The sequence below is a fragment of the Aspergillus novofumigatus genome (assembly GCF_002847465.1).
Source record: "Aspergillus novofumigatus IBT 16806 chromosome Unknown P174scaffold_8, whole genome shotgun sequence".
Lineage (NCBI taxonomy): Eukaryota > Fungi > Ascomycota > Eurotiomycetes > Eurotiales > Aspergillaceae > Aspergillus > Aspergillus novofumigatus.
Genome location: NW_020194281.1, coordinates 977,041 through 988,950, shown reverse-complemented (window position 1 = coordinate 988,950; position 11,910 = coordinate 977,041). Strand labels below are relative to the sequence as shown.

Sequence of the window (11,910 nt, the reverse complement as noted above, 5' to 3'; positions counted from 1 at the left end):
CTATTTATATAATAGGGTTAACTTTATTATTCTACTATTTTATAGCTTCCCTATATAAGTAGGTATTAAGGTTTTAGCAAAGCTTTGTAATGTCTTAGGATCTAGCTATAATATATAGTTAATTAGTAAATGCATATATAGATTAATAGTAGGTTTTATTATCTCTATTTATAATATTACTATAACCCTAGGAATATAGCATATCTAGGAAGAAATAACTAATATCTACTAGTTACTAGTGGCTACTAGCTACTATTAAATTACTTATAGTAGATACTAGGGTTATATATTCTATAGTAATATAATTAAAAATAGGTGTCCTTACATACTATAGGGGTATATTTATTAATGCTATAGAGGTTTACACTACCTACTAAATAATATACTATAATATCTATATTTAGGTAGGTAAAAATAGTACTTCCTGAACCTCTTTAGTTTTAGTGGTCTGAGCTTATTATTTACCTAAGTATAATATGCTAGGGTCTGCTATTCTAATTAGTAATACCTGCCTAGGCTAGATAGTTTTATATAGATTAAAGGGTGACTTAGGCCCTAGTAGTAATTTACTAGATATAGTATTATTATTAGATTAGGATTATTATATTTTAATAGTAGGTAAGCAGTATAATAAAAAGGAGTCTTATAGTAGGTTAAGGGTAGAGGCTAGTTCTACCTAGAAGAAGGAGTACTTTCTACTAAAAGTTAGTTAGAAATCTATAATTATTAGTACCTTCCTTCCTAGGATGTTATGCCATAGTTAGGGTGCCTTAGGTATAGGCTTAGTAGTAGATTAAGGGTTAGTATAGGTATTAGTAGGAGGTTTAATAGTAGTAATATTATTTATTTTAGTAAGGAAGTGCTATATTACTATCTAAAATATCTATAGAGAATATAGCTAAGCTTCTAGATAGTATAGTACTATAGGTTCTGAGATAGCTTAGGTTCACCTAGATTCAGCTAATAAAGCTTATTAAGGTAATAGATTAGGGTAGTAAGTAGTAATATAATATAGATAGCTTTTAATATTATAAGACTTTAACTAGTTTAGGAAGCTTTAATAATATGCTATAATTTTATATGCTACCTTAATAATATTATTAGGTAATTAGGGGATTAAAGTCTATTATAATATTTAGGTTTAGCCTTCCTAGCCTATAAGAATCTCTTGCAGTTCAATGCTAAGGTAAGGTAGTTATATATTATAAAGAAAAGATATTAGGGGAAAAGATTTAATTTAGGGCCCTAGATCTCTTAAGATATGTTACTAATTATTATAGTAGATGTGCTTATATGGTATTATATTTGTCCTTTAGTTCTGCTCTCTAAGATACATAGTGGTGGAGATGGAAGTAGGACCTTCCATCCACATGATACCACAACTGTTATCTTTAAACTTTATTTTAGTAGTTTTAATAACCTCTTCTATCTTCTTTATAGTAAGACTTTTCTAGTATTTATTTTCTAAGTTTTTCTTATTCTTTTAATAATATAGAGCTCTTTAAGGGCCTTAATATATTTAGCTTTCTTATATATCTAATATTTTTTCTTAGTCTTTTTAGCTTTCCTAAGATTCTTAATCTAATCTATAATAACCTTAGTAAACTTCTTTAGATTATTATAAATAATATAGGGATCCTTAAGGGACTTGAAGATCTTATATTAAATAAATTATAAAAGAAGAATATTCTTCTTTTAATTAAAGTAGTTTTAATAGAAATAAAATAAGCTTATTTTTTATCTTTAATAAAAAGATTATACTAGCCTTACTAGCCTAGAAGAATCTATAAGACTATAAATTAAACTTAAAAATTTTAAAAATCTTATATAGCTTATTTTTTAAGAATGAAGGAGTCCCCTTTATTAATATAAATATAAAAGAACTAAAAAAAGTTAATTTTTTCTTTAAGAATATATTACTACCCCTAGTAACTAATTATTCTTATTTATAAAAGGTAAAAGTATAACTGAGAGAATATTTTTCTTTATAGGAGCACCAAGTTCTATAAAGTAAGATAAGATAGTAGATTTTAATATTATATTAATCTATTTAAAAGGCTAGTTATATATAACTAGACTATTATTAGTAAGAGTATAAAGCTTATCTTATTTAAAAAAGAAACTGTATAAGTTAAAGAGAGGTAAAAGAAGAAGGTAAGGAAAATTAAAAAATATATATATTTATATATTATCATTACTCTATTAGTATAAAGATTTCTTAGTATAAAAATTATATATAGCTCTCTTTCTCTTTCTATACTAAAGATAATTTATATACATACTAGTAAATAATATCTATTATTTAATATTCTTATCTATAACTTCTAATATTTTAATATATAACTAAAATACTCCTCTATTCTTTATATATTTATATACTTTATTAGCTAGTTTACTATAATACTATAATAGAAATATATCTCTATAATACTAATTCTCAAGTTCTTTTGTCACAGGCTAGAATATCTCAGTCTGAGGCTTTACCCTAGCTGTCTCAATAGGCCATGAAGGTATGAAGTGGAATTACTAGAGAAGGAAGGAAACTAGGTACAGGTGGCTATCATACTAATTAATGTAATAACCAGTCCTAATCACATGATTGATCAGTTGGTGGTGTCCAGGCTGGACGCCAGTTGCTAGTCAGGTGATCACATAGCTGTGTATATAAGGTGGTGTATGTCATGGGGGCAGCCCATGACAATACCCCCCTCCTTTAAGGCCACCTCTGGGGGCTGTTAACTAAAGAGGGCGTCCATAGCAGAACTTTGGGCTGTTGTCTTAGTATGGGGCTTAGCAGGGGCAGGTGTAGGTGAACCAGGCTGGGATGTAGTAGGTGAGCTAGAGCAACATGAGTGCTGATTGCATTCCTTAATCTAATGGTTATTAGAACCACAGTACAGGCAGAGGTCATGTTCTAGTTAGTAAGAATGGTGTTTAATAGCAGATGATTGAGTAGAAGAAGTGGATGGTATATACAGGATAGGTTTAATAACATGTGTATAAGAGATCTAAATAGGGTCTGTATCCATTAGGTTGGTATAGTGAGTCTGGCTAGGTGCTGGTTTCATAGCAGGGTTCTTAATAGGCTAGGCACAACAGGTATATTAATTAATAAGCTAGACAAGCTCTATATATTCATTATATAAGAGGCTAAAGAGGGTGTTATTTATATCTTTAAGGGTCTGGCAAAGGGAGGGGCGAAGCCCTCTATATAAGGTAGATAAGTATAAACTATCTAGCTATATAGTTGCTCTAGCCTTATATATAAGGCACTTAAAGTAGGTAAGAAAGGTAATAAGGGACTTATCTTCCTATTATTATATAGTAGTAAAGTGCTGTATAGCTTCTTAGTATTCTCTAGGATTATAGTAAAGATACTAGAAGAATAAGAAGATGACTTCTACATCCTATAACTAGGTTTCTTCTGTAGATTAGTGTAGGTGAAGGACTAAAGCCTATTATAGCTATTCTAGTTAATCCTATATATAATTAAAAGCATCAGCTCCTATGAGCTTATCTAATTAGAGTTTTACTTAGATAGATAGGAGCTAGATATATAGAGTATATAGTTTACCATTAAAATAGGGAGGGTCTAGTAGGCAGGATCTTAATATAGATAAGAGCTAGGTCTAGAGTAGCTAGATATTAGCTTAGGAGGCATTTAGATCTGTATATAAGGTCTAGATCTTAGTATGCTAGTTCTGGAGTTCTTACTAGAGTTACTATATAAGTAGGAGGAGGGTGGATTAGTTAGATATCTTATAAAATTTTTAGGGGGTTAGGTCTGATTAGGGGTAGTGAAAATTCTCTCTAAGGATTTATAATAGCTTTATTAGCTATTATTACTACTAGCAGGCAGGTAAGCAATTCTAACTATCACAGGCTAGAATATCTTAGTCTAAGGCTTTACCCTAGCTATCTTAATAGGCCACGAAGGTATGAAGTGGAATTGCTAGAGAAGGAAGGAAACTAGATATAGGTAGCTATTATACTAATTAATATAATAACCAGTCCTAATCATGTGATTAATTAGTTGGTGGTGTCCAGGCTGGATGCCAGTTGCTAGTCAGGTGATCACACAGCCGCGTACATAAGGCGGTGTGTGTCATGGGGGCAGCCCATGACATCTTTCTTGACTTCTTTACTATTTTTATTATCTAATTAATTAGTTTTATTAGATTAAGTAATACTATATAGCTTTATTATATTTATATAAGTTTATTAATCTACTTCTTACTCTACTACTTAAATAGCTTTAGTAATTAGTAATACTTATAGGCTTACTTTTAAAGGGCTTAAAGAAATTATAAGAAAGTGTCACAGGCTAGAATATCTCAGTCTGAGGCTTTACTCTAGCCGTCCCAATAGGCCACGAAGGTATGAAGTGGAATTGCTAGAGAAGAAGGAAACTAGGTACAGGCAGCTATCATACTAATCAATGTAATAACCAGTCCTAATCATAGGGTTGTTATTTTCGCGGGTTGGGCCGGGTTATGCCATCTTTTGAACCCAACCCGGCGGGTTTGGGTTGTAGATTTCTAGGGCCTAAACCCAGCCCATAACCCGGCGGGTTGACTATCTAGAACCTGCTGGGTTCTATTCTGCCAATGATGTTATTCTCCGCCTACTAAATCCAGTTAGTATGGGCTGGGTTGGGCCCGCGAACCCACCAAGCAATATTCAACGTGTAAAACCATACTAATATTTAATAAACATAAACATACAAATGAGTATTATATTGATTGAGCTAAACCTCTATTATAAAGCATCAATGAAGTAGTATAATATATATAAGGTATAGAAGTCTAACCTAAGTTAGATTTTTATGCAGGTTTCCAGAGGGGAACCTTATCTATAATGAATACATTAGACTCACTGGTTCTTTATAGTGAATATCAAGTATATATTTCTTGAACTTAAAGACTCTAAGTTAAATAAAGAACACACCACTACCCATAAATTATTCACTTCAAGCCTTGAATAAGCTGTAGTTATAGAATAATAGGCAAGCATGTACATATAATAATATCTTATAATTCTTTATACTTGATCAAACTCTTCTTCTTATTTATTTTTATTTATGTATAGACCACCTGTTTGCTGCACAAACCACCTACTTTATGTATAGACACCTCCTATTATGTACAGAGCCTCACCGTCTTCCCTTTTTCTGTGTGCACAGAACACTATGATTAGCCTTAATTAATTTAATTAAATCTAACTTAGGTTAGATTTGATCTCCTAGATAGTGTACAGTGTTCCCTCATTTCTTTAACTATATCTAGCTATAATCTAACTTGAGTTAGATTCCATGATGCCTAGATCTGGTAAGTCTAAGAAGAAAAACCTTGATACTGTCATGTCAGTGGTTAATAATCAATTATCCCACAAGATCAGAGATGCCTTGCTGGGGACGCTAATTATTAATGTCTGCCTCCTAAACCCTACATGACCTAATGAGAAGAACTAAGAACTTAATGCTGCCTACTTAGAAAATCTCCACCAGAGCATGGCCTTAGGAGTTTGCTAGCTTAACATAGAGACCTGTATAAAGGTATATATAAGCTAGACAGACTTTGATTAACTCCTTAAGCATCTGGTTGCTTAGTACTCAACTGTAAATTTAAGTCCTATCCCATCATATAAAGGAAAGTAAGTGAAGAAGTGGAGTATATAGATACTCTAGGAAATAACTAAGAATTCTATAGTTAACCCCTCTCCTGCCAGAGATGTTATTATTTTTGATTGGCTAGATAAAATTCCTTATATGATCCTTGATGCTAGCTAGTATTGAAAGGCTGCACTTGAATCTCTGTTATTAGACTAAGTAGCTATAGCTGCTAAACCACCAGCACCTGCTACTAATGATGGCACCCCACCTCCTGCTATAATAATACCCATGGATTAAGTAAGTGAAATCTAACCTAGGTTAGATTTTCAACTACTGATATATATATATAGGATTACCTTTGGGCGGTTGATGTCTACTGTAGTAATGCATTTAATATGGAAATATAGATAGTCCTATGGAGTAACTAGTGGGAGGTTAACAATCCTAATTCTAATGGAGTGTTTCTAGTTAGAATGCTTAAGGTATTTAAGGGTAAGTCCCTTGTAGACTAAAAAAGTCTTCTCTCATCTACTTATCTTAAAGAATAGCTTATATAAATGCTGGGGATTAATCTCTTATAGGTTAATTATATTCTGCCCATCCTAAAGTATGCTGAGTTTAAGAAATATTTTAAGCAGTACTACTCTACTCTATATAGGGCTCTCTATTTCTACTTCACTACTACTAATAAAATTACCTTATCCAAGCTTGATTAGGTATGTGATCTAATACTATATTTAATATAGAAATCTAACTTGAGTTAGATTTAGTTTGAGTATTTAGATGAGTTTTTTGACTTTGAGGCAATAATCTTTGGAGACCTGTTATTAAAAGTTTCAGGGGCAGACTAGGCTATACTAATACTACTCCCTATATTAAGGGAGCATAGTATTCTTTATCTATTATTTTTCCCTACTAGTGATGACTACACTAATAGCATACTTAATTAGAACCTGCTTAGTCTTCCTAATGCATACACTAATAGAACCTTAAGTCTTCCTTTAATAACTCCCTTCTAGAAGAGTGGTGTGACATACAAGACCTAGAGACCTAACTTTTTTAAAGAGCTCTTAGATGTGGAATTCTACCAGCTCTTTAAGAATCTGTAGAACTATCTGGATCTGAAGTGCCCATCATAGTAGTTATAGAGCATGATTGCTAGTAATATTTTAGAGCTAACTATGAAAGTTCTTAAGCACATAACATACTGGTTTAACCCTAAGTAGAAGTATCCTAAGGCAGCTAAGAAGGCCCTGTAATACTTTAACTAGACTAAGGAGGTCTAAGAAGTAATCTTAGAGAAATCTACTCTTACTCCAGGAGGGGTCTGTGGCTTTAATAGCAGTGCAGATATATTTAAGATTGCTAACTCCTTAGTTCATGAAATTTAGGACTAAGTCTGAGATAAGCTGCTGTGGAAAGATAGTGAGCTAGTAAAAGCTATAAGTAAGGAATCTAACTTAAGTTAGATTTAAACTAACTAATTATAGCTGAATACCCTGCTAAATAAGAAAATAAATACAGAGGCATTACCAGATTGGATCTTATACTTAGCTTAGTTTAAGTATAGACACTGGGCAAAAATAATTAAGATTACTATTAAGTATGCTGGCCTAGCTCTAGCTGGGAAGATAGCTATTTATAATAACCTTATAAGGCTGGTATATAATATAACTTTAGCTAGATTTACCTACCTGCTAACTAATAGCTTTAGGAAAATGACCTGGTGAACTGGACTGTATAAGGACATCTATCTGCCTAAGTTAATTAGAACCAAAACCTAATGATCTGCTAGGTATGTGTTTTAAATAATAAGTTATTAAAGCAGAGTTTTAGCGTAGAGGTAAATGTGCTTAGTGCTATTTTTATATACTATAATCTAAAGAGAATTATATTAGATACACTTAATAAAGGGTTCCCTTCATAAACTACTTATTCTAAAAGTACTAAATCATTGATTCTTAATGAGGTATGTAATGTCTAACTTAAGTTAGATTAGATTCTAACTATCTACAGAATGAATGGAGAATGTGCATGGACTATTTACATGAATATACCCTGATAATAGATGCTTATAGCTGGACCCTAAACCTTAATGATTAAAATAAGGATTTATCAGTCTTCTAAATAAATATTGAAAACCATTAGAACAGGGAGATTGAGCACTGCCCTGGATTTATTAAGGCTCTTCTAAAAAGTACTAATACCCTTATGCCTAATAAGGGGAATTAGAAGCTTTTATAGAACTTTTAGAAATAGTTACTAAAGATTACTAGTGCTCCCCAGGGTGCTACAGCCCAGATATCTACTGCACTAACTCTAAGAGTAACTTCTATATTATCTCCTGCAGTGACTCCTGTAGCTGTGACTATGTCTAGAGAAGATACAGATAAGGAGAGTCAGGAGAGTGAGGATAGTGAGGATAGTGATTGTGATATAGATGCTACATATAAGAGACTAAGGAATGACAATAGTGGTGGTGGTGGTGGTGGTGGTAAGAAGAGATAAAAATCTAACTCTGGTTAGATTCCTTATACCTGCTGGCGCAAGGAGGTTAACTTAGTAGTGTAATAAGGTTTGCCTGGAAAGATATTACTAGTTAGCATAACTATAAGAGCCTGGAATTCTGTTATTAGCTAGTGCATTTATGGAGAGCTGGAATTTGGAATATAAATAGAATCTAACTCTGGTTAGATTCCTTATATCTACTGGCGCAAGGAGTTTGACTTAGTAGTATAATAAGGTTTACCTAGAAAAATGTTACTAGTTAGCGCAATAATAGAGAGCTGGAATTTGGAGTGTAATATAATCTAACTTAAGTTAGATTATAATTTCCATAGTAACTAAATTACTTTCTTTCTATGATAATAAAGCAGACCTAAAGAGTATTATATTTACTTTTATAATGAAAAAGGTTATTTAAGCTTAGTAACTATTTAACTTAGGAGCAGTGAGTAGAGGTATCTTAAATCTATTTTAATAAGATATCTTAGTCTTTATTCTCTATAGATTTAATATTAGTTAATTCTCCTCTATCTACTACTGGCCTATTATCTACCATTGGTAGTTATACACCTTAATACACTCTAGGTCCATCTATATCTGCCTTTTCTTTATTATAGTTAGATGATACCCTATGAATAAGTATTATATAGACAGCCCCTCACCCTAACCTCCAAATCCACAATTAAAATAGAAAGAATAAGATTATATTATTTAGCAAGGACTGTGAACCTGCATTCTAGCTATAGTAGCAGGAAATAACAGGGGCTAAGGGTATGCAATCTCAGAGGTAAAAGGTAAGCTAGGGGAGAGCTTGGATATCTCTGGCATGGACAGACTTTGATAAAGGTGCATCCTTTCCTAATGGGAAACCTAAGGTCTGATATAAATATTATGGTTGTCTTCTCCTCCACCCTTATTATGGCAATGGTGTTATAATAATAATATAGTATATTAAAGCCTACTACCCAGTGATTAAGAAAACACCTTCTTCCTAACAGAAGCTCAGCAGTCTCCTGAAAAACTAAGTAAGTATTATTCTAACTTAAGTTAGATTCCTATTACTAACTAACTAGCCTGTAATATCTTATACACCTAAGAACTTTAAGAATTAAATCCTTTAGTTTATTCTTGCGGCTCACCTCCTATTTTAAATAGTTAAACACCCTTAATTTTATAGATTACTTATAATAGCTGCTGGGGCATGTACTCTTAATTTACTAAATTAGTATTTAATTAAGAGCTGTTTACTTAAGCAGTTATCTAAAACTTAAGCTAAGACCCTGTCCTTAATCCCTCCCTAGTCCAAGATCTCTCTTATAGTTAATACATGGACTAGTTTATTATAAAACTCCTTTCTTATAATTACTAGGTACTTTCTTAGCTTAGATTAGAAGTATTATAAGGTACTTCTAGGGTTTAAGCTAATAAATATTCATTATACAGGTGATAACCTTGTACAGAAGGTAGTATTAGTGCTTAAATCAGTCTAGCTTTAGCATTATATTATAGCAGTTACAACAGATAATACTGTAAATAATTTAATAATAATGGATGCTATTACTTATAAGCTTTAAAAGGATCTTTAATCTCCTTAGATTATAGAGATACTCCAGGATTTAGCTATTACTGATGTTATTAACTTATAGGTTTATATTCCCTGTCTTGCCTATGTCCTGTAACTTACTGTAAAGGAACTCTTTACTTTCCTTAAGGTTAAAGCTATAAATAATAAGATTAAGATAATCTGGGATGTAAGTAACTAATATATCTATTTAGAGGGATTTGCAGGTACACTTAAGAAGGTATATAAATCTAACTTAAGTTAGATTCTTTACTAATAGTATCTCTTACTAGATTTGAAAATTTGCTTAGTTTATTAATGCAAGCCCTACCTAATGTGAAACCTTTTACTGCCTACCTTCTAATCCTAGATTACTTAGACTTTAACAGGACTGCAAAACTTGATGGAACTTAATATATCTAATATTATAATAAGCTATTAAGCTTCACTCTGCTCTAGCTAAGTTTTCAGAAAAGTAGGAGAAGGAAGACATTATATATCTTCTTCCTTCTTATGCAGAGTGGTGGTGGATTAAATACCTACTTTAGCTAACTCACCCTTTCTTTACTTTTACTCTTGCCTTATTAGAGTTTAATGGACCTACAGTCCATAAGGCCTTTAATATCTATAACTCCTTATTTCAGCATTTAGAGGATGCTCAATGATGACTAGAATCAAAGCACATAACTTAGAAGAGGGAACTACAGCATGCCTTATCTAAGGCTATTAATAAGCTATGTCAGTATTATAGTAAGATATACTATGCACAAGGATATATCTATGCTATTGCAACTATTCTAGCTCCTTAGTTTAAACTAAAAGTCTTTCAGGAAGATATATAGAGTGATGATGATATTAATTAGCATGATAGGTATACTAGTGCCCTTAAGGATATTTATACTTACTATGCTGTAGTCTTTCTAGAGAAAGTAAAGATAAATCATACCTCTAACTATCTTTCTAAACTAGATTAAGTCATTACTATTACATGGAAGGGTAAAATATATATTCTAACCTAAACTAATAATACCTTGAGTAAGATTAAGGATTATTTATAAGAAGGTATATTATATAATTCTAACTTAAGTTAGATTTACTAACTAATTATAGGTCTCATGCCCTCTGGTATAAATATGCTTGAGTATTAGAAATAGTATAAGAATTATTTTCCTATTCTTACAAGAATGGCATGAGACTTCTTAGCTATGCCTATTAGTGGTGTGGGGGTTGAGCATCTTTTTAATATATCTTAAGATGTCTGTTACTACTATTAAAGTTATTTTCTCCCAGGCATAATCCAAGCAATAATAATCCAGATGTGTGCTGAAAATTTCAAACTTTAACAAGAATTTACAGGCATTCAGGAGGATAATAAAGATGGAGGTACTATTAGAGATGAAGAAGATAATACTAATCTAGTAGATATGCCTGACTATATTAGTGAAGAGGAAGATATTAATAATATTAAGGAAGGTCAGGCAGATCTACTAGATGATATATAAGAAGATAATCTTCCTCCATCACTAACTCTACTTTAAATAACATCATGTCAGCCCCAGGTTCCATGGTAACTAATTCATCACCAGCATGAATATAGCAAATATTAGGCAATACTTAATGGAAGATATTAAATTAGGATATTAAATTATTAATATAATATTTTTCCTTATTAATATAATATTAATTTACTTATTAATACTCTTATAATACTGAATCTAACCTTAGTTAGATTTTATCTATGCTAACTTGCAGAGCACTTACTATATATACCTATATAATTAAAACTGTATTATAATAACATGGGTTCTAGAGAGCCTATAATAAGAACCTAACCCAACCCAACCCAGCCCATTTTTCAACCTAAAACCCAAATAGGTTCTCATTCTCAGAACCCAACTGGCCTGTGGGTTAGAAATTCTAAACCCGGACCCGGCCCAAGGCGGGTTTAGGCTGGGTTGGGTTGGGGTTTCCAGGTTGGGTTTAACCAGTCTACCTAATCATGTGATTGATTAGTTAGTGGTGTCTAGGCTAGACGCCAGTTACTAGTTAGGTGATTATACAGCCGCGTACACAAGGCAGCATATATTATGGGGGCAGCCCATGACAATACCCCCCTCCTTTAAGGCCACCTCCAGGGGCTGTTAACTAAAGAGGGCATCCATAGTAGAACTTTAGGCTGTTATCTTAGTACAGGGCTTAGCAGGGGCAGGTGCAGGTAAACTAGGCTAGGATG

General features: G+C 32.3%; 1 protein-coding gene across 1 annotated transcript; it reads right to left on the bottom strand.

The window, feature by feature from the left end:
* Window positions 1-2,729: 2,729 nt before the first annotated feature.
* Window positions 2,730-2,987, bottom strand: P174DRAFT_445180 (uncharacterized protein; the record flags this gene model as incomplete). The annotated part of the gene is made up of 1 exon (XM_024828273.1): window positions 2,730-2,987. A coding segment is annotated over exon 1 (156 nt), but the record flags the coding sequence as incomplete, so codon positions are not given.
* Window positions 2,988-11,910: the final 8,923 nt, after the last annotated feature.